The sequence below is a fragment of the Emydura macquarii genome, unplaced genomic scaffold, assembly GCF_026122565.2.
Source record: "Emydura macquarii macquarii isolate MOO-44397 ecotype Brisbane River unplaced genomic scaffold, CSIRO-AGI_Emac_v2 contig_1305, whole genome shotgun sequence".
NCBI classification, from domain to species: Eukaryota; Metazoa; Chordata; order Testudines; family Chelidae; genus Emydura; species Emydura macquarii.
Genome location: NW_027131442.1, coordinates 1,726,976 through 1,754,026, shown reverse-complemented (window position 1 = coordinate 1,754,026; position 27,051 = coordinate 1,726,976). Strand labels below are relative to the sequence as shown.

The 27,051-nt window shown below is 53.4% G+C and overlaps 1 protein-coding gene across 2 annotated transcripts in view; it reads right to left on the bottom strand.

Moving 5' to 3' along the window:
* Nucleotides 1–27,051, bottom strand: part of SPTB (spectrin beta, erythrocytic) — a 77,762-nt gene that overhangs the window by 48,089 nt on the left and 2,622 nt on the right. For both annotated transcript variants that reach the window (XM_067550653.1, XM_067550651.1), the window contains exons 3-17: nt 22,063–22,214; nt 20,430–20,603; nt 18,694–18,785; nt 17,232–17,312; nt 16,638–16,753; nt 15,515–15,627; nt 13,770–13,957; nt 12,829–12,946; nt 11,770–11,928; nt 10,250–10,552; nt 9,140–9,290; nt 7,338–8,208; nt 5,724–5,861; nt 1,766–2,522; nt 127–329 (exon numbers count right to left, since the gene is read on the bottom strand). In XM_067550653.1, coding sequence (XP_067406754.1) covers nt 127–329; nt 1,766–2,522; nt 5,724–5,861; nt 7,338–8,208; nt 9,140–9,290; nt 10,250–10,552; nt 11,770–11,928; nt 12,829–12,946; nt 13,770–13,957; nt 15,515–15,627; nt 16,638–16,753; nt 17,232–17,312; nt 18,694–18,785; nt 20,430–20,603; nt 22,063–22,214 — 3,616 coding nt within the window. The remainder of the gene's footprint in view (nt 1–126; nt 330–1,765; nt 2,523–5,723; nt 5,862–7,337; nt 8,209–9,139; nt 9,291–10,249; nt 10,553–11,769; nt 11,929–12,828; nt 12,947–13,769; nt 13,958–15,514; nt 15,628–16,637; nt 16,754–17,231; nt 17,313–18,693; nt 18,786–20,429; nt 20,604–22,062; nt 22,215–27,051) is intronic.

The following is a 27,051-nucleotide window of genomic DNA, read 5'->3' as shown; positions in this document are numbered from 1 at the left end:
CTTATCTTGTTTGACATCCGCTACCAGATCAAAACCACAGAGCTGTCTGCCAGCAGTGGGATTGGGTGCCCCTCACTGTACTCGCTGAGTGTGGGGAAGGGGGCTGATGGATGCAGTTGAATTTACCTGTCTTGTATGAGCTGGACCTTTTCATTCACTTTGTCGGAGTAAATATTCCTCTCAGCCACCAGCTTCTTTCCGCTCTCCACCGGCCCCGATATTTTCTCCTTGTTGGCTTCCATGGTGGCCAGGAAATCCTCGTATTTCCGGAGGGCGGCTTCCGACGCTCCCAAGGTGTTCGAGGGCTCGATGTGCGCCAGGGTGTACTCCTGGAATGGAGGGTGATCGGGGGGGGTATGTGATTTAGCAGGGTCTTGTACCACTCCTCTTCCCCTCCTCCCTCCCCACACACACTGCTCCAGCCACACCTAGGACAAGCTGTGTTCCAGGAAGGCCACTGAATTGCCAAGAATAAAAGTAGCATGCTTAGCACCAGGGGTGCTGTGCCATCTCCAGCACACTCCTAGCTCTAGCATATGTGTTGAGTGTTCCTGGGACTCTTGAGCCACACATAACTCTCCAGGGCACGGCACAGGGTTCTTTGCCCTGCCTGATGTATGCTAACGGACCAGAAGCATGGGAACCTCTGCCACAGAGATTTCCTGCCAGGCAAAGGGGGCTGGGGAAGGAGGCACTGGGCCAAAATCCTCTCTGGTGCAGGCTCAGTGAGTTACCTCATTGTGTGGAGCAGAGTACGCCTGAATCACAGCGCAACTGCTTGACGGCATGCTGGGATCTCTGCAGGGGAGGTGATTGGAATGGCCGTGAAATCAAGGGCTGTCTGCTCTTGCATCAGTACAGGATTGTATCACATCCGGTCACAGGGGACGCAGCATTCTATCTAGGGTCTCCATCTGTGCCACATCACCATTGTACCTTGGCCCCGCCCAGTCTTTAATGTGTATATCCTCCGCACCCCTCCCCCCCCTGTGCCCTAGGGCTATTGGGAATGGGGCACAGAGAGGCCCAGATTTTTAAAGGTATTTAGGTGTCGCTGCACTGAATTTAGACTCTTAAGTGCCTAATTCCCTTTGGAAGATGAGACCTAGGCTCCTAAATCAGCTCAGCGTTGTGACACTGGGCACAATACCTTTAAAGCTCTAAGCCTAAAGGACGTTTCCCAGGCCACCTGTGAGAGAACAAGGAATTGAACCTGAGCCTCCAAGCCCCAGACCAGCGTCCTAACCACCGGGCCATCCCACTTCGCAGGGGCCTACGCTTCTCAGAATCCTGATTAGCCCAAACGCAATTCGTGGGGCTCCACAGGGGTGTGACTGAATGGGCTGGGCCATCGGTGGTCTGGGCAGATGATCTCCTGGGTCCTTTTGGCCTCGAACTCTGCAAACCAGCTGATGCAGAGACTGTTGCTCCCTTGGGGTGCAGCAGAGGGGAAGTGGGGTTTGTTCTGCAGAGATCGGTGGGCTATGGAAGACGAGGGAACCATTATAAACACGGTCTCACTTGGTAGCCCAGCGCAAGGAAGCCCAAAGGGTAATTCAAAAGCAGCATGGCCTAGTGGTTAGGGACTCTGGGGACTTGGGTTCCACTCCCGGCTCTACCATCCCCTTTCTGTGCCTCATTTTCCCCCTTTGTCTATTCAGTGAACCCTGCAGGACGGGCAGCTCCCAGCGCGCTGGGGCGGGGATCCCACTACGGTGATGCACATTATCATCACCGTCACAGACAAGCGCAGCGGCTTCCCTACCTGATTGCTCAGGACGGCGTCCGCTTGTTTGGCATCCTTGAGGAACTCCTGGAAGCCCAGGCACTGGGCGAGGAACTTCCTCCGGCTGTCCCACATCTTCCACAGAGCGCTCCAGCCCATCTCCACGCCCTGCAGCCGTTGCTGCAGCTGCAGGTATTCCGGATCCGTCTGTCCCTGCGTCACCCTTTCCCCCGTCTCCTTGACGCTGTGGTAGTCGCCCTCGTGCCGGTCCATGGCCTCCTTGATGGCGGAGTGCTCCTGACAGAACTGCTCCACCTCGGCCAGGGAGCTGGGCACCTCTTCCAACGCCACGGCCTGCTGCGCCTTGAAAAGCCAGGCCTGGAAGTCATCCAAGTCCTGCAGAAACTTCTGCAGCTTACTGGCCTCCCCGAGAGAGGCCTCCTGACTCTGCAGCGTCCTCTGCAGGTCCTGCCAGAGGCTGTCGACAACTGCCAGCCGGCTGTAGATGTCAGAGGCCAGGTCAGGGAGTTCCTGGGCCAGCCGCTGGGCCTCCTGCTGGAGCTCCCCCAGCCTGGCCTGGATGGTGGCCAGGTCACGCTCGATGCCGTACAGCTTCCTCTGGATGGCGATCAGGCCTGCCAGGTCTCGGCTCATCTCCTGGGTGGATCTGATCACTTTGGTTTTGTCTAGGATCCACTTGCGGGTCTCTTCGCAGTCCACGCAGTAATTGTGCAGGCTCAGCGCCAGCTCCACTGCTGCCCTCCGCTGCCCTACCTTCTCCTGGAAGACGTGCCACCTGCAGAGAACACGGCAAAAAGCCCCACCTCCGTGATGACTTCTGTCAAGGCATCCTAGAGCCTCTGGTTCAAGAGTGAGCCCCACCCTGTATGAGAGCACCAAGGACCAGAGAGAGACAGGGAGAGAAGGGTTCCGGATGCTCTCCGGCCGGAGCAGTCAGTGTCTGCAATCCCAGACCCCAGAGGAACTTGACTGGTGCTGGGTCTGTGCTGGCATTCTTGACACGGATGGCACCATCCCCAGGCACCCACAACCCTACTCTGCTGGGCCAGGGTTGCCCCCAAAGTGGGCAGTGCTGGCTGGGAAGAAAACACGGCCCGGATTCCAGAGGTACCCGCCCCCAAGCCACCCACGTACTCTCAGGCAGTTGGGGTCCTGACCCGGTGGAAGGGAGGGGGAGGACAGAAAACGGCCATGTCCCCTCCCCACAGAACCCTCCACAGAACCAGGCATTGTTCAGTGAGCTGGGCTAAACGTCCGCTTTGCCTGATCTAGGAGATGTCAACTCCTTATGGCACAGAACAGCACTGTCTCTTCAGCAAGCCACGGTGCCGTGCAGAGACATCAAAGGCAACAGGACTGGGGTGTTTGCCAGTGCCTGGTGATCCCGAGGGCTGGAATGCAGGACCACGAAAAGGGCTGATTTACAGAAGGGGGAGAGAGCTCAGCCCTGTGTAAAATCCCTACGGTCCCTTCTCAGTCTGGGCTCCCAAAAACAGAGGCACCACACTCTGGCCTGTTGGTTGTCTACTAACTGGCAGGAAAATGGCAGAGGGTCTCAGTGAGATCCAGATGGATCACGGCGCCCCAAATCAGCTCTGGGTTATTTATTACACATGCGGCCCTTCGCCTGCGTCCGTCGCCATGTTCAACCACTGCAAAGCACATGGTTCATATAGCGAGACCAAGGGTGGCCACTCATGTGTTCCCAGGATGCCAGACGTTTCAGCACCTCTGGGAACGGTGTGGCCCCGCCCCTGCCGGCGAGATGGTGTGTGTGAGGTCACACCACCTGGGAGGTGCCATTTCTAAGAGCCAGAGGGGACAAAGCGGCATCTCCCGCCGGATACTGGACAAAACCATGGGCCGGTTTTGTCCCAGTACCGAAAGAGGGGACAAACGTCTCAAAAAGTGGCCTGTCCGGTTTAATCCTGGATGAGTGAGTTGCCTCTCTAATCACAATGTGAGCTAGCACTAGCCGGGTCCTGGTGGGTGAAGCTGCCCCCTGAGGATGGGGTGTTTGCACTACAGCAGGTTTGCCGGTGCTCGGGCCTAGTTCTGACCTCACCGATTTGCACGGCTCAGAATTTGTGAGCACCCAGGAAAATGCCACAAAGTCTGAGCTCACGTAGCTGTTGTAAACACGGGCGTTGCTGAGTGAAACCAAAAGTATTCTGTATTTCATCTAGTGCAGAAGGACAGAAGAACCAATGGCTGGGAGTTAAAGCCAGACAGATTCAAGTGAGAAAGAAGGCACTGATGTCCAACAGGGAGGATGGTTGCCCACTGGAACAAACTCCCAAGGGGAGGGTTGGGTTCTCCATCTCTGATGTCTTCGTATCAGACTGGAGGCCTTTCATGAAGATGGGTGAGCCAAACACCAGAGACTGGAGTCAATGCAGGGGCGACTGGATGAAATTCTCCAGCCTGGGCTGAGCAGGAGGTCAGAGCAGATGATCTAATGCATTTCTGGCTCTGGACGCTGTGCATCCAGGCCCTGTTTGACCAGGTGACAAGGAATCGTGGGCCCTTAGGCAGTCAGAATTCAGGAAGCGTAGGTCAGCTTTCAGAAGCTGAATCCCATTTTCAAAGGTGACAGAGGCCTGGTCTACACTGCCGGCGGCCATCAAAGGGAGATATGCGAGCTACATAGTGTAGATTGCATATTTGCCATTGACGTACTAACTTTCCCTGACCGCAGCGTCCCCACTGCACTGCACTGACGGGAAATGCACCTCCGGTCGAGGCAGCCGTACACTTTTCGCAGGGGTGGATTTATGGTGTCGACCAGAGACCACTTCTGGGATCGATTGAGTGGGTCTCCACTGCACGCTCAATCGATCCGGTGGCATCAATCCTGCAGTGCCGGCACAGCCGCGGCAGTATAGATATACCTAAATCCCAATGACTTCAGCGAGATTTAAGCTCCTAGGTTCACTTTTGCAAACGGGGCTTTGAAAACATTCCCTGACTGCTCTCTCACCTGGGGCCGGCTCTGTCAGGCACTGGAAATGTTTGGATTCTCAGGAAGGGATATTATTATTTTAAATCAGAAACTCTGGCAATGCCACGGGAAAGCAGCCTCTTAGCACTGTCTCTCACTGATGCTGGGCATTGAGAGCATCATATAAAGTTAACACATAAGTACATTAGAACAGGCATACTGGGTCAGACCAATGGTCCATCTAGCCCAGTGTCCTCTCTTCCGACAGTGGCCAATGCCAGGTGCTTCAGAGGGAACGAACAGACCAGGGCAATTAGCAAGTGATCCATCCCCTGTCGTCCAGTCCCAGTGTCTTGCAGTCAAAGGCTAGGGACACCCAGAACATGGGGTTGCATCCCTGACCATCTTGGCTAATAGCCATTGATGGACCTACCCCCATGAACTTATCTCATTCTTTTTTGAACCCAGTTATACTTCTGGCCTTCACAACATTCCCTGGCAAGGAGTTCCACAGGCTGAATGTGCGTTGTGTGAAGAAGTACTTCCTTTTGTTTGTTTTAATTCTGCTGCTTATTCATTTGATTGGGTGACCCCTGGTTCTTGTGTTATGTGAAGGGGTAAATAACACTTCCCTATGCACTTTCACCGCACCATTCATGATTTTATAGATCCCCCCCTTAGCTGTTTCTTTAGCAAAAGCCCTAGTCTTTTTAATCTCTCCTCACATGGAAGCTGTTCCATATCCCTAGTCATTTTTGCTGCCCTTCTCTGTACCTTTTCCAATTCTAATCTATTTTTTTTTTTTTTGGTTCTGGGGATCCTAGCAAAGGGTTAATGCAGCCAGCATTGGGATGGGACGCCCACTGTGGTTTTAGCATGAGCACAAGCTGAACATGCAGCTCCTGGGGAGAGGATCCCTGTAAAGCACTGTCTGGATGACAGAGACATCCCAGACTGGCCGGCCAGGGACACTGCTCACGTAGCTCTCACAGCTGGTGGTACCGCGCTCTGGGCAGCAGAGTTGTGGGGCGGTACCTGGTGTTCAGATGCTCCTGGCACTGCCTGACGCGGCCGCTGCGTGGATGCCCACTCTCGATGAGGCCGGCCGCTGTGCGGGTGACACCATCGATCTGGGAGGCCAGCGTGCTCATCTCCTGCTCCAGGATGTCAAACCTGCAACCACACACGCAGCAATTCGCAGGGTAGGGTCATAGAATCATAGAATATTAGGGTTGGAAGGGACCTCAGGAGGTCATCTAGTCCAACCCCCTGCTTACAGCAGGACTAACCTCAGCTAAACCATCCCAGCCAGGGCTTTGTCAAGCCGCAACTTAAAAACCTCTTCAGATGGAGATTCCACCACCTCCCTAGGTAACCCATTCCAGTGCTTCACCACCAGCCTAATGAAAAACTTTTTCCTAATATCCAACCTAGACCTCCCCAAATGCAACTTGAGACCATTGCTCCTTGTTCTGTCATCTACTACCACTGAGAACAGCCTAGCTCCATCCTCCCTGGAACCCTCTTTCAGCTAACTGAAGGCTGCTATCAAATCCCCCCTCATTCTTCTCTTCTGCAGACTAAACAAGCCTAGTTCCCTCAGCCTCTCCTCGTAAGTCTTGTGCTCCAACCCCCTGATCATTTTTGTTGCCCTCCGCTGGACTCTCTCCAACTTGTCCACATCCTTTTTGTAGTGGGGGCCCCAAAACTGGACACAATACTACAAATGCAGCCTCACCAGTGCCAAATAGAGGGGAATAATCACTTCCCTCGATCTGCTGGCAATGCTCCTACTAATTCAGCCCAATATGCTATTAGCCTTCCTGGCAACCAGAGCACACTGCTGACTCATATCCAGCTTCTTGTCCACTGTAACCCCCAGGTCCTTTTCTGCAGAACTGCTGCCTAGCCTGTCGGTCCCCAGCCTGTAGCTTTGCATGGGATTCTTCCGTCTGAAGTGGAGGACTCTGCGCTTGTCCTTGTTGAACCTCATCAGATTTCTTTTGGCCCAATCCTCCAATTTGTCTAGGTCACTCTGTATCCTATCCCTACCTTCCAGGGTATCTACCACTCCCCCTAGCTTAGTGTCATCTGCAAACTTGATGGGGGTGAAATCTACCCTATCCTCCAGATCTGGACCACAGAACCTCACAACCAAAGGTCCCCTCCCTGGCTGAGGTGGGCACAGGACCCGGGCACAAGGCATGCCCCCTGCCTCCCCTCTGGTGCTGGCATGCACCCCAAGCAAAGCGCCCAGAGCCCTGCGCCAGCACTGACTGGGGATGGAGCAGCAGCAGAGGATGCTGACGATGACTACATGGTGTTTGCGAGCGGAGTTGGGGTGCGCTAGGAATGTGGCGGGAGCCATCGCACACCGAGCAAGGAGAGAAGGGAGCCAAGGGGGCTAGGAGCCACTCTCCCCCACACACACTTCCAAATCCTGGACAGCCAGCTTTCAGGGGGGGCACTCCCCATGGGCCTGGCTTCGCAGGAAGGGGGCAAAGCCTGAGGTGTGGGAACACGGGGAGGCTGCCTCTGAAGCGGATCACCTGTGCTGTGCACCACCCAGGCCCTACATGTGTCTCGCTCGGGCAGGGCGGGGATTAGGGTCAGGAGGGTGAGGAGAGGGGATGGCGGGAGCCCAGGTACCTGTGCTGTACTACGTCCAGGTCCTCCAGTGTGTCGGGGATCTCCATCTGTTCCAGCCACTTCTCTTTCTCGCTCATCCAGAGCTCGCAGGCATCCGTCTCACTGAAGAGAGAGTAGAGGTCCAGGGCATCCTGCAGCTTCTGCTGACGCAGGTCAGCCAGGGACACCACCTCGGCGTAGAGTGCCTGGATGGTCTGCAGCCGGTTCTGGTACTCTGGGGCCCCCCGCAGCTCGGCCGGGAAGCTCTTGGCCTGCTGGCTCAGGTGGTCCATTGCTCTCTTGTTGTCCGTCACCTGGTCCATTAGGTCTTGGTGCTTTTTGACCAGGGCCTGGGTGGAGGATTCGTCGGGGCCCACCTCGTCGCTGGACACCAGGCGGCAGGCGTCCTGCAGCCAGGCCTTCAGCTCATCCGCATCCACCTGGAACTGGAAGAAGCTCTCGGCATCCTGCAGGTTCTTCCGGCGGAACAATGCCAGCTCCTGGAGCTGCGCCCACAGCGCCTTCACCTCCTCCATCCTGCCTCGGATCTTGGGGTAGCCAAAATGCTTCTGGGCAACCATGTCTTCCCCGTCCTGGAGGGTTTGCTGCAGGCGGGTGCCCAGGCCCTGCAGTTCGTCCTCAAAGGTCTTGTGCTTCCGCTGCAGGAGGACCACGCTGGTCAGGTCTTTCCCGTAATCCAAGGAGGAATAGATTTGCTCCTTCTCCTTGATCCAGTTCTCCGCCTCGTCCAGCTCCCAGAAGAACTTCCACAGGCGCTTGGACTGCTCCAGGTGGGCTTTCCTCTCAGCCGCCATCGCCAACAGCTCCTGGTGGCACATCTCCAGGTGGTTGACGCGGGTCTGGATGACCTTGGGGTCGCAGGGCCGATAGTCTGCGCCGGTGGGGGGTGGGGGGGCGACAGAAGGCAGGCAGCTTTAAAGCATAAAATATCTCTTCTCTAGCTCTCAACAGCTATCCTGTCCCTTGCGCCACCAGGCTGGAACCGAACTCTCGATTTAAGATATTATTGTTATCCCCATGTCACAGGCGTGGCCCAGGAAGACTAAGGCTAGGTCTGCGCGGCAGCTGGGAGGGGTCTTTCCCAGCTCTGGTAGATGTACATGCACTGAGCACATAGCCAGGGGGTGGAGTGGGATTCTACCCAGGCGGTCAGCCCAAGCCACCAAAGACACACTGCTATTTTTAGGCGCTAGCTTGAGCCAGGCTAGTGTGCCAGCAGCCACCCCCTGCAGAGCCAGCGTGCCAGCGGCCACCCCTGCACACCCAGCGCGTCGACGGCTGCCCCCTGCACACCCAGCGCGTCGACGGCCGCCCCCTGCACACCCAGCGCTTCCACAGCCGCCCCGCACAGAACCAGTGAGCAGACGGCTGCCCAATCTGGGAATCACACCTCCCAGCTACAGTGTAACTGCACCCTAAGTGACTTGCCCAAAATCACGCAGCCTGCGGCACAGCTGGGAACTGAACCTGGTCTCCTTAGTTCTAGGCTATCTCCCTCTTGCTGTGCACCCTCTGGCCAGGCTAGTTTTAAATGCGCTAGCCTGCCCTGGGGAAGTAAGGACACCGCTGGCTTTCAATTCTCAGCCCTACTCTTCCTCACCAGAAAGATGCAGGCAAAAGCAGAGGCCTTCAGGGAAGAGCAGAGCCGGCAGGAGGCGGGAAGGCTGGTGTGGGGCAGGGCTGAGGAGAGGTCAGAGCCTGACGGTGGGCAGGCAGCGTGGCCCCTTCGAGGGGCGCTCTCCCCGCCTCACCCCACCCAGCTGGCCCTGGGATGAGACGCACCACTCGCCGCTTCCACCTACCGTCGCCGTCGGCAAACGTGAGGGCCGCGGTGCTCATGGCGCGCACCTTCTCCGCCTGGAGGGCCATGTCGGCTTCCATCAACTTGTGCTTCTGCAGCAGGTCTTCCACCTCCAGCAGGTGCTTCCCGACCTCAGGCGATGAGAGGCGCGCCTACGCGGAACGCGGCAAGAGTCAGCCCCGTTGCGGCAGGGCCAGCCATTTACCCCGGAGCTGATACCATGGAAGACAAGCTACGTTTATTGCCCCGCGGCCCTCACCTGCAGCACGCTGGGCCCACGCCATGGGGCCTGCTTGGCTGTTTTGATTCCCAGATCCCTGCTCTAGAGTCTCGAGTTCTGCTCCCTGTCCTTCCACTGATTGGCTGTGTGCCCTTGGGGAAGGCACTTAAGCCCCATGTGCCTCAGTTTCCCCTGTGGGGGGGGAATAGTCTTGTCCATAGCTCATGAGGTGCGAGGGGGTTGGAAGCTTCATTAATTAAATGTCTGTACCAAAAAGCTGCAGAGCAAGACAAAAGCCCTGACCACAAACGTGTTGCAGCAGGGAGAAGGGAGGCCTGGCACAGAAGTGCAGGCTCTGCCTTACGCTGGTCTTGCAGAAGTAGGCAGGGGGCAATGTTACACAGTCTTACAAGTTCTTCTCTCAGCATGCAAGCAGTGGAGGGGCTTTGAAGAAACGCTGCATTGTTGTTAGTTTTGGGATGCCCGGTCTTCGGCCGGGGAGCTGTTGCAAACAGCAGAAGGGTTTGTTCTCTGCTTTGACCTCTCTCTACCTAGAGACAGTTCTTGGGACAGGGCTTCTCCCTGGGACCCTGGCACTGGGTGTGTGCGCTGAGACCCTAGATGGGGGGACTGGCCTGTGTGCTGTTTGTGGCCACCTCTGTTCCAGGACTTGTGTACAGCTAGGGTAAATAAGCAACGGGCACTAAAAAAAAACCCAGACTCCACAGCTGTGATTTCTCCTCCATTGGGAAACCAACCTGCCATGGCTCTGACAGCTGCTGCCGTTTGCCAGAGAGACAACATTAGGGGCTAATCAAGGACTAAAAGATGCATGACAGGGACACGCCCCGCAGGGAGCAGACCCCAGCTCTTGAAGTTCCCCAGCCTCACCTTCCGCTCTTCCATCCAGCTGATGCTGTGCAGCATGTCCTGGAAGAGTTGCTGCAGTGCCAGGCTCATCTCTAGCCGCTGGCGCCGGGCACGGAGCAGCTCCAGCAGGTAGCCCCACAGCCGCAGGATGTTGTCCTTCCTGGCCTTGACACGCTTGATGTCGTGGTAGTTCTCCTCCTCCAGCTCCTGGGCCACCTCCTCGATGGCCCGCACCCGCTCCTCGTAGGCCGCCGTGTCCGTCTCGATGGCCTCGTGCTTCTTCTTGGCTGCCTCCACCGCCGGCAGGTCGCAGCCAAAATTATCCTGCCCGGAGCAGACGCAGCTCTGGTCAGACACAACCTCCCCCAACCTCCGTCCCGCAGAGAGCGGGATGAGAGTGTGTGGGGGGGCTTCCCAACGCCATTAACGGGATTGGAGTCTCCAAACCCCACTGGGGGCTGTGAGCCGGGGGCAGGGAAATCCCCTGAGCAACAGCCCAGCAGTTCTATCCAGCAGGAAGCACCAAACGCCCCATCCTTGCCCCAACATGGCCTGTGTGCATTGGGCAATACAGAGAGCAAGGCTGCTGTGCTCTAAGGGGAGAAGGGTCTGCGTGGAACCCACCAGGGAGGAGTGTCACCTGGACAGCTGGATAATGGACTTTTCGCTTTGCCGGCAATTCTGAAAACTTGGCCGGGGGGAGGAGAGAGGGGAATTGTTTTAGGCTGCCCCTAAAATGACGTTTTCTAAACGTTTCATTTCAATTTTGACTCTTTCTAAAACATTTTTGATGGATTTTTAACTAAAATGGAAGGCAACTTGAAGACGAAAGGGCGTTTTGAACCAGAAAAACCCAAAAGTTTCCATTTTTTTTTTTTTTTTTTTTTTTTTCAGATTTTAAACAAACAAAAGTTGCTGACAATTTGGCAAAACCGCCAGGAAGTGGTGGAAACATTTCCACCTTGCTGAATCTCCCCCAAAGATTTTGTACAAAATAATTGTGCCTGGCTCTACTTCCAGTCCCTCTCTGGGACAGATCCACTGAGGATATGAGCTGTTCCAGCCCAGTTACAGAGCTTAAGCTCTCACTGTAACAGCGCCTGCGATTCGCTTTGGAGTAGGGTGATCAGATAGCAAGTGTGAAAAATCGGGACCGGGGCTGGAGGGTAATAGGCGCCTATATAAGAAAAAGCTCTGAATATCAGGACTGTCCCTATAAAATCGGGACATCTGGTCATCCTACAGGTGACCAGAGTGACACATGCACAGACACAGGTCAGGCCCCACCCTCCACATGGAGCAGCAGCTGGAACCAGCCCTTAGTGCAGCTGCGGGATGCTCTCAGGATAAAGGGCGGAGGAGGGGGCTTGCAGAGAAGTGGGGTAAAGCACAGACGGCATCAGGAGCTGTCTGCTTGCTGCCAGGCAGTCACTGCAGGTCCCAGCACCCTCCGCCTGGTGCAAATCAGCAAAACGCCGCTTCCCGCAGCCAAGGGCCTGGGCTGCTTTGTCTCCCTGCTGCCGGCCGCCTGCTCCCCGTACCTGTGCGAGCAGGCGCTGGTTCTCGCTCAGCCACGTCTCCCGCATGGCCGCCTTGCGGTCAAAGCGCCGGGCCAGCTGCTCCAGTTTCTCCTGGCGAATGAGCTCATTTCTCAGGGCCAACTCCCGCTCGTGCTCCGCCTTCTCCAGCCATTCCCAGGCCTGGTCGGAGGCATCAAAGGAAAGAATGAGGCTCCAGCGGGCATATTAAGCCAGGGTGCAGGCCCGGAAAAGGTTAATGGCAGTCTCTAGCCGATGGCCCATTGTGGCGCCAGCAAGTACCTGGTACCCTGCCGGCTGCCTCCCCCTTTAGTCCCACGGGCATCATGCTGCATTGGCAACAGGCCAGCAGGAGAGATCTTCTCTCCTTTGTAGCCGTATTGAAATGTGCCCCCTTTCCACCCACTGGCAGGGTTGCCAACCGTCCATAAATTTACTGATAGTCTGTAAAAAAAAAAGTACAATTTTAACTCTGTCACTAAATCTGTAAATAAATGAAAATGTCCGTAAAATTGGGTAGCAATAAAACATGGTATTTGGACATTGATTGTCGTCGTTCAGAATCACTTCTTGTATCATAAAACTACACTGATCATGACTTTATCAATTTCCTGTTTTCTATTATTGCACATGCCCAATGATTGGTCAATTAACCACAGCTAAAACAGCTGCATAATTCCAAATTCCTGTGTACAGAATATCATGCATGAGCACACACTTGTGGGACATTATGGTGTTGTTTACAGTATTTTTACTAAACTAAAAAGTTTATCGTGTCAGTAAAAAAAAATCAGCTTCCGAGCTTCATGTCAGTAAAAACTAAAATGCAAGGTTGGCAACCCTGCCACCCAGCCCCCTCCCCTGGGGTATGTGACAGCAACTGGCACAGACACGGGAGACCAAAACTGGCATCCAAAGTGGAGTACAGCCCCAGGGCAAAAGGGTGCGGTCAGGTGCGCACAGCGCTGGGGGAGGAACTGGGGAACCCCTCTGATTGCAGTGCAGCCTGTCCCAGAGTGACCATGGCCGCCCCCCACCCGGGAAGCAGGAGTGCCAGGTTACCCGGTTGATGTCACAGACCAGCCTCCCTTCGTGAGGCGTGTACGCTTTCTGATTGTTGGCTCGCATCCGGGACTGGATGGTGAAGAGCAAAACTTCGAGATTCCCCTTCTCCTGGAACCTGCCCGGTGAAAGGGAGAGATTACGGACGAGGGCCGGACGGAGCCAGCCCCTTTCACGCCATCACCGAGGGACAGCACGTTCCAAACTGGTGCCTGAGTCATCTTGATCCCAACGGCGCTTACGGCATCAGTAACAGATGGGCTGACCAGGGCTCAGGGTAAGGCAACCCAGGTGGCAGAAAATCAGGGTGGTGATGGGGTGAATTTACACGTGTTTCCACAGGAGGATAGCTAATGTACCATGACTGGACAAGGCACTGGGGGGAGGACCTCATCTGGAATAGTCTGACCAGCTCTAGTCATCCAGGCTCAAGAAAGATTCATTCAAACTGGACCAGGTGCAGAGAAGTGGTTGAAATGCCCAGAGTCAAGCCCAGTCAGCCCCACAGCACAGGAGCTGCAGGAATCACAACTGTGTGGTGAATGCCGGACAGAACCCACACCTCCCGGGGGGACAGGATCCGACCTAAACCACCCCAGGGCCTCCAGGGTTGTGACAGGCCATAAACATTTACAAATGGGTCCTGAGCCCCAAAAGATTGAGAACCACTGCTTCGGACTTTGTTTTACTCAAGAATCATTCTTAAGAGAGGCAGTGTGGTCTAGTGGGCAGGACACCAGCGTGGGAGCCAAGCAGGCCTTGGTCTGAGTCTCTGTGCTGCAACCTTGGGTGAGTCTGTGCCTCAGTTTCCCCACCCGCAGCATGGAGATAATGCTACCTCCTTCGTGAAACTCACTGAGCTCAATGGACAAAAAGCACCTTAAAGACAGCGGGAATGGCACGTTCAGCAGAGCTGGCTTCCTAACCCAGGAGCCACTTACTTGGGTGGCTTTTCCACGGTGCGGTAGGTACTGAAACACTGCAGCTGCTGCTGCACCCCGGTCAGGGAGTTGGCAAACTTGCGGCTGTTGAGACCGGCGATGGTTTGCTCGATCCAGGTCAGCAGGTCAGAGGCCAGCCCTCCGTACCTCTCAATCATCCTCTCTGTCTCCATCAAGTGGTCCATCACCTTAGACAAGGAGAGAGCAATGAATACGGCCAGCTGCTTCCACTGACGGCGTCCCAGCTCCCCTCCTCCATGTGCATGTGTCCAGTGAGGTGAGGTGATGCAGCGGGATGCATCGGACCTTTCCGCGAAAAGCCACGGTCACGAAGCACGTCCCTTTTAGAGACTGGGAGTGGCTAGCCCACTTCAAAAAAAAATAATGTTCCCTCTTGACATTCACACCTTCTCATCAACTGTTGTGAACAGCCTCATCCATCCTGATTGTATTATCCTTGTTAACACTCGCCTCATCCTCACTGTGATGTAACTCACCCACCCTTGCATGTGTTTCTGCCCACGAAAGCTGATGCCCAAATAAATTTGTTAGTCTTTAAGGTGCCACAGAACTCTCGCTGTTTTGCTAAAAACAAACTGACACGGCTACCTCTCTGAATCACTCCTAAGTGGTGTTGCTGACGGTAGGTCAGCACTAAAGCAATGGTACAGAAAAAAAAGACCCCAGAAGAGCCAATGATCAGGGCATTCATTTGGGATGGGGGAGAGCCAGCAGCTTCACGGCCCTCCTTTCAGTCATGCAGCTCCGGGACTTGACCTTGGGTTCCCCCCTCGGGTTCAGAAGCTGGTGGAAGGGACTGAGTTAGGGACTTTGGAGCTAAGAGGCGAGGGGGAAGGAAAGTGCTGTTGGCAGAGGGTGGGTGGCCCTTAAAGAGGAACACGCTGGTTTCACAGATTCACAGGACTTAAAGGTCAGCTGGGCCCATTCTGCCCACCCACTCTGAGCTTCTGCAGACCAGGCCAAAGAGCCTCCTCCAATGATCCTGGTGGTCAGCCCCAAACTCAGGCTTGTAGAATGACAATCCAGTCTGGATTTACAAATGCCCAGTGCTGGAGAACCCGTCCCATCCCTGGGTCTGTTTGTCCATTGGTTAACTCCGCTCCCTGTTAAGAATTTGCACTTTATTTCTTGCCTGGATTTAGCTAGATTCAGCATCCTGCCACTGGATCGCATTCTGCTTTTGTCCACTCGATCAAAGAGCCCTCTGCTGTCTAATCCAAGAGGAGGTTAAGGGGCAGCTCATGCATGCCCTGTAAGTACCTAGTTGTGCAATCCTGAGAAGATGCAAGAGCTTGGGCATGTCACGGTTTGGCATGCTGGCTGGAAGACACTGCTTTGTATTAACGTCTGGGACTAGATCTGCAGTTGATGTGCATGGGTGCAACTCCACTGACTCCAAAGGAAGTAGAACCAATTCACATCAGCTGGGGATCCGGTGATTTAGCTTAAGGACGACACTGAAGAACTGACCATGATCTAAAGCAGAGCAGGCACATGAAGGGAGAGGCCAGGGAGATCCCTGCGGAGGAGGTGCTGTGGTACAGATCTCTAGGGCTATGTTTTGGTGGGGTCTGCTTGGTTTCTGTGGCTTGTACATATTTTATTTTAATTCCTGTGAACTTGCATAATTGCTTCCTGCTCAATGAAGCCATAAAGGAAGAAATGGAAGCTCATGGCAGAGAAGGCACAAGCACCGGGCAAGGGGCCAATGACTCCGTGCGCACCTTGCCAACCCGTTTTCCTTCCACTGCCAGAACCTTCATCTTGGAGAAATAGTGGTAAAATGCCACCACGTAGGTGATGATGGATTTCTCATCGGGGTTCTCCGTGAAGACATCTGCACAGCAAAGTGGGAGAGAAGGCAGTTAAGGACTCTGGGAGAAAAATGCTGGCTTGAAATCATGATAAGCTTGTGATGCACTGGTACAGAACCCTAAGCCTAAACCGTCCTCCCCGGTAATGTGTGCCGGTGCGTCCCATTTAGCCCGACACCCTCCCTCTGGGCTGGAATCACCCACACGCCATGGCAGCTGCTGAGCGAGTTAAAAAAAGATTTTGAAAATTCCACTGCACTGAGTCGGAAAGGTCCCCATTTTTAAAACCAAAACCTCTCTTGAAAACCTTGTCGCAAGGTCTCGTTTACCGGAAACCCAGGTTTTGGGTAAACTGTGAAATACCTGTCATCATTTGCCTATAAATATCACCCAAAAGAATCAGATTTGGAAAGCCCGCTGACGTCAGTGATGACGTCCTGGGCTTTCAAAAAAAGGCCCTTTTTCCACACGACACTTGCTGTTCTAAAAAGGCCCGCGCGACTCTCCCCACCAGCGGGAACGTGGCAGAGTGCGAGCGGGCTGCCGCTTTTAACAGAAGCACTCACGCACCCTGTGCAGAGCATTCCACGTGAAGATTACAAACGAATAACGGCTCCTGGCTCCTATCTAGCACTTGTCATCTATACATCCCAAAGTGCCAGCCAAAGGCGGGCAGGAGCATTGTCCCCATTTTTTTACAAATGGGGAAACTGAGGTGCAGTGGGGCCGTGACTTGTCCCAGGTCACCCAGTGGGCCAATGGTGGAGACAGGAATAGAACCGAAAGGCCCAGTCTTGTGCTCTAACCACTAGGCCACACTTCTTCCCTTATGTCATAGGAAATTGCAAATGGGGGACAGCGCACTTTGCACACACAGCTAAGGCACCGCTTCACTTTTAAAGTGGCCTTTAATATTTTGCACTAAGCTCTGCTGTGTAGCTCCAGCCCCATACTAGGGCTGTGGGAGAGACAATGCATAGTGCGTTGCAGTAACCTTGGGCGGGGTATAAATGGGAAGCCGGGGAGCCCTTACCTTCTGGGTCAAGGAGCTGGGTAATGCCCAGCTGCCGCTCTGCCAGGCTGAACGCATGCTCCAAGTTGTGCCTGGCGTTCGAATGCTCCAGGTTCTTAAAGTCGATCAAGTCGGGCCTGAGAATTCAGAGGAACTTTAAGATCTGCGCGAGGCGAGCTCCGCTCCCTGGCGCAGAATGAAACGGCACGTGGCGAGGGTACTTTATAACTGATAGCCTAGCAGCCCCTGTCACTGGGATACCTGGGCACCTCACCGTCACTAACACACGTCTCCTCTGCAGCCGGGCAGTGCTATTATCCCCAGTGGACAGAAGGGAAACTGAGGCATGGTGACTAAGTGACTTGCTCAAGGTCACACAGCCAATTTGTGGCAGAGCAGGGAATGGAATCCAGGTTTCCCAAGTCCCAGGGCACTGGGCCATCCTAGCCACAGAGCCCGTGGTAACGATGGGGTTAGGGGTTAGTGGGAGGGGGAGAGGTGTCTGTGCTGCCACGCAGCTAGCTAGGGTGGTGATAGGGGAGAGTGTCCCATGGGTAGGCTGGCTCTGTCACTGTAACATTTGCAGCGGGCGCCGGCTCCCCGCACGGCTCTTACCTGTGCTTGTGGATCAGGGCGTTGAACGCCAGGCCGTCCTTCCAGCTGGAGGTGAAGTTGGTCACATTAACGTGGGGATAGCTGCGGGACAAAGAAGAAACGCGGCGTCACCCTCTGGCCCAAGCGCTGCGCTGGGCAGGGTTCCTAGCAAGGCAGCTCTGGACGGGTATTTGGCCTGCCCACTAGGCTGTCTGGAGGTGCTGGCTCTGGGAGGCAGGGGCCAGGTCGTTCTCTGATACATGGATGTGAATGCAGCGGAACCTGCTGAAACCAAAGGGGAACAAGGAGCCAGAATCCCAGAGGAGGCCACTTGGGAGATCTCAGCCTTACCATTTTTGTGCATGTTTTTCAGCACAAGAAACAAACACCATGTACTTTTAACAATGCCAGGAACTTAGACTCATAGACTTTAAAGTCGGAAGGGACCAATATGATCATCTAGTCTGACCTCCTGCACAACGCAGGCCACAGAACCTCACCCACCCACTCCTGTATTAGACCCCCTAACCTATGACTGAGTTATTGAAGTCTTCAAATCATGGTTTAAAGACTTCAAGGTGCAGAGAATCCACCACCAAGTGACCCTGTGTCCCATACTACAGAGGAAGGCGAAAACCCTCCAGGGCCTCTGCCAATCTGCCCTGGGGGAAAATTCCTTCCCAACCCCAAATATAGCGATCAGCTAAACCCTGAGCACATGGGCAAGACTCACCACCCAAGAAAGAATTCTCTGTAGTAACTCAGAACCCACCACATCTAATGTCCCATCACAGGTCATTGGGCATATTTACCGCTAGTAGTCAAAGATCAGTCAATAGCCAAACTAGGCTGTCCCATCATACCAGCCCCTCCATAAACTTATCAAGCTCAGTCTTGAAGCCAGCTAGGTTTTTTTCCCCCCACTGCTCCCCTTGGAAGGCTATTCCAGAAGTTCACTCCCCTGATGGTTAGAAACCTGTGTCTAATTTCAAGGCTAAACTTCCTGATGGCCGGTTTATATCCATTCGTTCTTGTGTCCACACTGGCGCTGAACTTCAATAACTCCTCTCCCTCCCTGGTATTTATTCCTCTGATGTATTTATACATAGCAATCACATCTCCCCTCAACCTTCTTTTGGTTAGACTAAACAAGCCAAGCTCTTTGAGTCTCCTCTCATAAGGCAGGTTTTCCATTCCTCGGATCATCCTAGTAGCCCTTCTTGGAAGACCAGATGCACCTAGCAGTCCAGCAAGACACTCGACTTCTTAGAGACACATATGCCCCCCTGCTGGTGCAAATGGGACTGGTGTGCACATTAGATCATATGAACTCAAGATGCTGTTCTGATTCATTGCCGGGCTGGAAAACGCTGGATACCGTACGCCAGACTCGTGTGGCCGGTCTGGACTCCCTCCACATTTGCCTCTCTGTCGATGCTGGAAAAGGGACTGTTACGAGCTCCTAGCATTAGCTGGGTCGTACCCCGCAGTCTTCATCTGACACCACAGCAGCAGCGCTTCCTTGGCAGAGCGCGTCTCGCGGCCTCCCGGAGTCTGCACGATGATGTCTTCGATCTGAGATCAGAAAAAAGCATTCCAGAATAAAACCCAGTCTCTGGCCAGTGACACTGCGGAGGGGCTTCCCCCAGGGGACAAGTTATCTCGCCATCTTAGGTTCGTCTATGCCAGGGGGTCTCAAACTTTTTTTCCTGGGACCCTCTTTGAAAGTATTTCAGGCTGTGATGACCCGCCCCCGGCACAGTGTGGACCCCCCCATGCCATGCCACCCTTACTTCTGCACTGCTGCTGGGGGTGGCGCAGCCTTCAGAGCACCCAGTCAGCAGCCGCTGCTATCCAGCCACCCAGCTCCGAAGGGCTCTGGCTGCCAGCCATGCATGGGGCTGACAGTCGCAGCCACGGCACAGGCGGGGGCTGACAGCTCACGACCCCCCGCCCAAATAACCTTGCGATCCCTTGAGGGGTCCCAACCCCCAGTTTGAGAACCCCTGGTTCTATGCCCAGCTACTCGGGAACGCCTTGGATCTGCAATAGTCAGGAAAGGCCAGCACTTCAGCCACATTTTCCTTCCAAATCAGACCCAAAATGAGAAGTTTAGAAATTTCCTGCAGGACAGAAATGCCCAAAAGTGGAAAAACTGAACCAAAACGTTTGGATTTTTCTGAAACGAAACGGAGCGGCCAGGTGCCCTAGATCTCCAGACTTCCTACCACTGGGTCTGCCTCCCGTGGGACTCCCTGGGCTGCTTTTGGGAGCCTGACATTCAGCAAGGAACCCTGAGAGCCCTGGCTCCAAAGAAGCAGAGGCAGGAGATTTTTGTGCCCCGAGCACCCCTGGGCTGGGAAGCCAGCTCTCCCCTCTGCATGGCATGTCCCTGCTCCTCAAGGGTTCTACCATGGCTCTGCCCAGGAGCAGCCCAGGAAGCAGACAGTGACTCGGAGTCATGGCCTGTCTCCCGCTGTCCCCCTGCACCAGCCCCTATATCTGGTGCAGGGCACATCCCTGCTGTGCTGGTCCAGGGGCAGCCCTGGGAAGCAATTTCCTGACAAAACAAAACAATTTTTTTTTTTAAAAATGCTTATTTAGCAAAACTGAAATGTCTTGCAGGGAAGGGCTGGATGGGGATGAATTTCTCGACTCAAAAAAAATTTTTTTTTAAAGAAAAACAAGTCTGGAAACAGCAGAAATGTCCCGTTTCAACATTTGAGACAATTTCAGATTTCTGGCTCAAAATGTTGTTTTGTTTGGAAATCCACGCTAATCAGAACACATGAAACCCTTTCTGCTTAACTGAAAATGGTTGAAATGGAAACCAAACATTTTTGGTTCAGGTCCATTATTTTGGATTTTCGGTTTGGGAAAATTTTCAACATTTTGACTTTTCGCCCCAGTTTGGGATTGGAAAAATGCCTGAAATCTCAAAAGTTGTCACAGGATGGAAGACCTGTTTCCCTCCCAGCTGCCATGCCCCGCCACTCCTGTCCACCCACATGGGACGGGCAGGGACAGGCAACTCTGCAGAGGCCACTTCCCTCTCTGTAATGGGGACCTGGCACTAGAGAGCAAATGGGCACCCAACACCCCTCATTCTGTGCCCCAAGCTCTTGGCTCCCCACACACAGCACAGGCTGGCAGCCAAAGGCCATCGACGAGCATGTGCCCACAGCTCAGCTGCCTGGCTGGGCTCAGAGCCAGGCCTACCTGGAAGCGGAGGATGATGGTCCAGATGAGGCCTAGCACCAGCCGGTGGTTGCCATCCACAATGTCATGGGAGCCCATGTTCTCCAGATGCACATGCTTCTCCTTGAGGAACTGCAGTGCCTTGTCCACATTCTCCAGGCAGTGGATACGCATCCGCCCCTTAGTGGGTTTGGGCTGGGGGCCGACAGAGGAGCCAGTCACCCAAGGCGCACGCTCCTGCAGCTAGCACATGCCGAGCTGCTGGGGAGTCACCTGCCAGCCCAGCCCTCATGCAATCAAACAATGACTGGACCTCACTCCAGGGTGCACGTCGATTCAGTGCCTGGTACAATGGTGCCCCCCAGCCAGCAGGAGCGGGCAAAGATGCCACTGCGATACAGGGCCTACAATACAAACTAACCCTGGGGGCAGAGGAAACACGCTGGCGCCGCCCTTCCTGCCCTGTTACCATCAGATCTTGCCCTCCCCAGGCTGCTGGGAGAATGCCTAGCCCCCGCGCGTCACTGCTGGTCTCACTCACCCCCTTCCCTGCCGCCTGGAGCCTCCCCTCCCCCCCCCGCTGCTCTGTGCCTCAGACTTAGAGAAAGAGGGTTCAGCCCAGATCTATTGGGACTTCTGCCTATGGATGGTAGTCCCGATCCTGGCCTGAGCCGATGCTCCCAGCCACATTGCTGGTGCAAAGCACCCCTCGCCTCAGTCCAGAGACGCCTTCAGGGACTAGACTAGCCCACAGCTGTATGTGGGGCACCACAAGGGGCCACTCCACCACCTTCCTCTGCAGCTGCAACAGAGACTCCGGCCCAGCGTGTTTAAAGCAGCGAGTCCGGAGCTGGAAGCTGCAGCTGGGCCAGGCCAGGGCTGGGCAACCAGCTCCTTACACAGGGGAACGCACGGCCCAGGAAGGGGTGTTTTCTGGAGTCCTTTGTTTTAATACCCAGTAGTTTGAGGTGGCAGCGACAGGCGCCCAAGTGTGAGCAAGCCCAGCGGGCACCTGCAGGCTAGCACAGGCTGGGCAGCAGCAGAGCATGTTGGCACGTGTAGACCCCCTGCTTGGTCAGTCCATGGCTGCTCTGCTTAGGTTGTTAGCAAGGGGCCAGCTAGAGAGTGGCTTTTCTGGACCCTGAGCAGAGAATCCTCCCATCCGTCTCCTGGAGGCCATGGAACACTCTGCCGTTGATGGACAGAGCTGCTGGATGTTCCTGCCCTGGGCTAGCTTCCAACAGGCAGGGACTCCCATGATACACTGCCTACCCACCCCAAAAAGGAATACAGAGGTGCATCATGGGGGATGAAGTCCCACCAGAGAGTCTGGTCCATAGGGGAGAACGGGAGCGTGAGACACCTGGACTACAACTCCCATGTGGCACTGCGGTGGTGTTTCTGAATCAAAATATTTCTGCCTTTGCTTTTCTGCTGCAAAGAAAAGCGTTTCAAGACCAGCTCTGCCACGCCCTCTGAGACAGTCACATTTCACCACTGTCTCAGCAGCACCCACTCAAAGCTGCAGCTTCTCATCAGCAACACACGCCCCAGATGCTTTGCCGACTGCTAGCTCCAGGAGCTCTTTCGACACCAGAGCAAAGACTCAGCAGGGCCCCAGGCCCAACAGAGGGGAAGGAGGAATGGAACTCACCAGGAACTCTCCTGAAAGCACTTCCAAGAGCTTGATCAGCATCTGCCCGTCTCGGAGGTCCATGTACAGATCGGAAATGCGGCAGGTCACACGAGCGAGGTGTGAGTTCACCCACTTGGTGAAGGTTTTTTTCTGCACGGCTTCCCGCTCATCTGCAATGGGAGAAAGGCCAGACTCCAGCTGTACAGTCCCACAGCAACATCCCTGAACAGGGAGCAGAGAAACAACTGCCACAAGCACCACACACCTGGACCCTGGGTCAGGCATGCACTCCCGTTCAGGAGAGCACATAGGAGTGCACTTAGTTTGTTGGCCAAAATTTTGTTTTTGAAAAATACATGAAAGAACAGAGCCACAAACACCCCACCCCCTACCAAAAGGCACTTCAGCCTGACACACTGTAACTTTAATCAAAAGTTAAAACCTCAACTGACTCTTATTGTTTTACCCTTTTAAATGTTCACTTACTTTCTATAAGTCTATCTGTTTTAAGACCATTTTATCTGTTAATTTTACTATTTACCCACTTTCAATATACCTACCTAATTGTAAAAGATACTGGCAAAATGAAATAATGTCTGCTTTAAAAATAATATGTGAATTCTTCAGCGAGGAGTTGGCACTGAGTGATTGAAGTGTGAATGGCTGAGCAATTGAGGTGGGTGTAAACAGGGAGAGTGATCGAACAATTGGTCTGAGTAAGGGATATTGAAACAGACAAGAAGAAAGGAGCGAAGATAATAACTTTTACCATTCAAATGGCCGAAGAGGAGTCCACCCTGATAACTTTGGAGCCAGTCCACTTCAAAGAACAGAATCTGATCAAGAATGTGGGTGATTAAGAATCACACCAAAAATGCAGTTGCAGCATGACAGTGCAAAACCCATAGACTTACATGGTGTCTTTTCTCTATAAAATGGGACAAGAAGATGAAGGCTGGAGGTTCGGGTCTACATCACCACACCAGCCAGGAGTACCGATGCGCATCGGCAGAACCTTGCTCCTCATCCTCATGCTCTAGTCATCTAGCCAGTGACTATCACGAGCAACAAGAGGCTGGTAACTATAACATCTGTAAGACCCCTACGTATGTTTGTTTTTCTCCCTGTCTGTGTATGCCTGTCAGTGTGTGTGAGTGTAAATGAACGTATCAATTGAAACATGTCTCTATAATTGTAGTATTGATACAGTGTTAATACTGCTTTCCTAGTGGTTACATTATTAATACTATTTAAAGTAAAGAACAATATTGATGTTATTACAGTGCTGATACTTTTTTTTCTATTGATACTATTTGCCAAATTTCTGTATTCACAATAAACGTGGCTTGTTGCCTTATCCCCTAAAAAGATACTGTGATATTTGTTATTTGGGTAACAAGTTTGAAGAACATGCTCAAATCCAATGCATGGCACTCATGCTTCAATGCTTCCCTGAACCAGGGCCATGGTACAAGACACTCCATAGATTCACAGATTCCAAGGGCCAGAAGGGCCCATTGTGATCATCTAGTCTGACCTCCTGTGTAACACAAGCCAGAGACCTGCCCCAAAATAGCAAATCATCCAGTCTTGGTTTAAAAATTGCCAATGATGGAGAATCCACTGCGACCCTTGGTATTACTCTCATTGTTAAACATTTGCACCTTATTTTCAGTCTGAATTCGTCTAGCTTCAATGTCCAGCCATTGGATCTTGTGAGACCTTTGTCTGGTAGATTGAAGAGCCCTGTTCCTTTGTTCCTCATTTAGTCACTTACAGGCAGTTATCAAGTCACCCCTTAATCTTACCCAGGAAATATGATTTTTCTGTAGGAATTCAAATACCAAAAAATGTTGGCTGAAAACCAAAACATTTCAATTTGGAAATGCAGCCATGCTGCCTCCTGGGAACAGTTGTTCGAGTGCCTCCTCTGCCCATTCTCTTCTGTAGGCCAAGCTACCTCCTCAGACTACATCTCCCAGGATGCACCATGGTCCCCGCTCTTGGAGAAGGAAAGCAATGCATCATCAGAGTCCCTGGCAATGGTGCATCATGGGAGATGTAGGCCAGGTGGAAGCCCAGCCTACAGAGGAGAATGGGGACATGCAGCACCCAAACTACAACTCCTATGAGGCACCATGGCAACATTTCTGAATGGAAATATCTCAGTTTGGGGGCATTCAGGTTCTTTTATGAAAAATTGATGCTCACCTTAGAAAGCAGAACATTTTTTCAAAAAAAAAAATCTTTCGTCAAAAACACAGCTTTCCATCAAAAAAGGGTTTCTCACTGGAAAAATTCCCACCAGCCCCAGTGTTTGTAGAGTGCCCAGTGCAATGAGGCTGCAATCCTGCCTGTGGGCTGCGGGTGGCAGTCCAGTACAAGTTATTATTAGTACTAATAAACACTGTTAAGAAGAATATGCCCCGCCCTTCCACAGCCCATCCAGGGGCACTGCACCGCGCTTTCTTGCGCTGGGTATGGTTTCTCTGATGCTCCACTGAGGCTGCAACTTAGCCAGCCTGATCCCACAGCTACTGTGTACCTGTGTCTCTATCCCCTTTCCTCTCCATGCACCCCTCTGCATTTGCACTGCGCCCAGCTCTGGGTGTGCAGGTCACGGGGAGCACTTTCTGGCTGCCCGGGGGGAAGCGCATTTCGCCTTATGCAGCTGGCAGCGCTCTTTCCGGCTTCGATAGACTCAAAGCTCCTCCAGGCAGCCACTTAGTGACAGTGATGGGTTGCAGCACAAAGCTGGGACTGGGGAGGAAGGAATATCAGCACAGTGAGGATGCCTGCATTTCCTTCCATTACCATTTTGATTAGTGCAGGGCCCTGAGGCGGCTCTGGGGACCAAGCCTCCGCTCCACTGGCAGCTGCACTAACAGACTGAAAGACACGTGGGCAACCGTCGCTGGCGTGCTCACTCCATTCTTCCCTGGCAAGAAAATGCTGCTCAGGGAGAGGGGTTCTTTTCCCCTCTTCTCCACTTGGCCCCACACATTAAAACGAAAATGCTGGCAGGGTCCTGACCGCCTGGCCTGGCCGCCACACACATAGAGGGCGGCTCTGCTGCATGAAACGCATGGAGTTTCCTGGGAAAGCGCGACACGCCAGGGTTGTGCCGGTGTGGCCTGCCCCTTTAAGGGCCATGGGGACTAGAGTCAGCCAGTCCTGCCAGTTAGTCCTGCCCCACCACACCTGACTGCAGGAGGGAGAGGGGGTGGCACTTACAAGGAGCTCCAGTTCCAGTCAGTACTGGTCCTACTGGGCGTGCCGGGCTGGAGAGCTGCAGCTGGGCTGAGCTAACTGCTGCAGGCAATACAGAGACAGTTGGACCTGGCCTGAGATTAGGGGCTCCTGACTCAGGGAAAGAGACACTGAACTGGGATTGGGTCCTGGAGGGCCCGTGTGTGTGAGGGCTAACTAGAAAACATTCCCCTCCAGGGGTCCAGTTCAATGATCATGACTGTGATGTGGAGCTCTCCCCACAGCCAATGGGGAAATTGAGGCAGGGCCCTGCAACGCCATGCTTGGAAGGTGGCTGCGTAGTTACGGGGGAGTCTGAGACATTGGAGGAATGAAATTAAAGAAATGATAATTAATTTGTTTAAGGAATTTCCCTCATGAATTGGTGCGAAGGGTAGGGGGAGCCTGGAGCTGGGAGAAGCATTCAGGAAGTGATTCTCATCAGCCACCATCAGGGCTTCTGGGTTGTCAGGCTCCCTCCGGGCTGGGCCAGGAAACCAGTGCGCTGATCATTTGCCGCGTGTGAACTGCAGCTGGATACAGGTGCCAGGCGGCTTCTGACTCACTTTATATAATCCATCTCCAGAGGGAGACACCTCGGCTCTCAGCCACATCTTTCACGTGAAGTGGGGGGTGGCCAGGATCAGCCAGGGTCTGCATGGGAGAGGCTCCCCAATTCCCTAACTATCCCCTCCCCTCCCAAAAAAAACCCGTTCCATACTTTTCCCACCCACACCCAACAACCCAGGTCCTGGCCAGCACTTACTTCCCCCTCCCTCAGATCCTCCTTTACCCCCGACTCCCCCAAGCCTTTGTGCTGCTTCCTGAGGGGGGCAGGAAAATATGCTTCTGTTTTGTAGTTTAAATGAATGATTCACCAAAGTTCTGTATCAATATGCCTCGTATGGAATCTATTTGTCAAAAGACACTTCCTGAATCTTTTTCATTGTCTGTATTGCTACAGACATAGTTGCTGACAGGGATTTTGAAATAAGTTACCAAAATAATTGAAGCTGGCGTGATTATACTGTGTTGTTTTGACAAATAAAAGATGCAGAATTTTGAAATATTTTGTGCGGAATTTTTAATTTTTTGGCCCAGAATTCCCCCAGGAGCGCTGGTTGTAAATGTGCCATGAGCACCACTCAAATCTCCAGGCTGGAGACACTGTGTTACTGTGCTGTAATCACAGCACTCTGGCAAATGCTGAGGCTTTAATGAGAGGGGAGAGCGTGGCCTAGGGGACAGAGCAGTGGGTCTGGGATCTATTCTTGGCTCTGTTACTGGCCTGCTGGGTGACCTTGGGCAAGTCACTTGTCTGCTCTGTGCCTCAGTTTCCCCACCTGAGAAGCAAGGATTATGATCCCAACCTCCTTGGTAAAATGCTTTGAGAACTACTGGTGAGAAGCCCTAGATAAGAGCTAGGTTCACTATTAATGACCCCCCTGCAAGTCACGGCATTGTTTGCCCAATGCAGGAGCCCTGGGCAGCTCAGCCAAGGTGTCCAGAGAAAGCTGAAGATCACAACAAAGAGTGGTCACTGTTTTTCCACTGACAGCGGTTTTCAACAGATGACTGGATTCTTGACTGAACTTTTTAAGAAAAGCATCCGATCCCTGCAGAAAATGGCCAGCATTTGTCAAAAAACTAGAAGCACTAAAACCAAAATGGTTTTGGCCCAAAATTTGGGGGTTTCTGACGAAAGCTTGAAATTTGCAGCAGAGGGGGAAAAAAGAAAAAAAACCCGCATTTCTCACC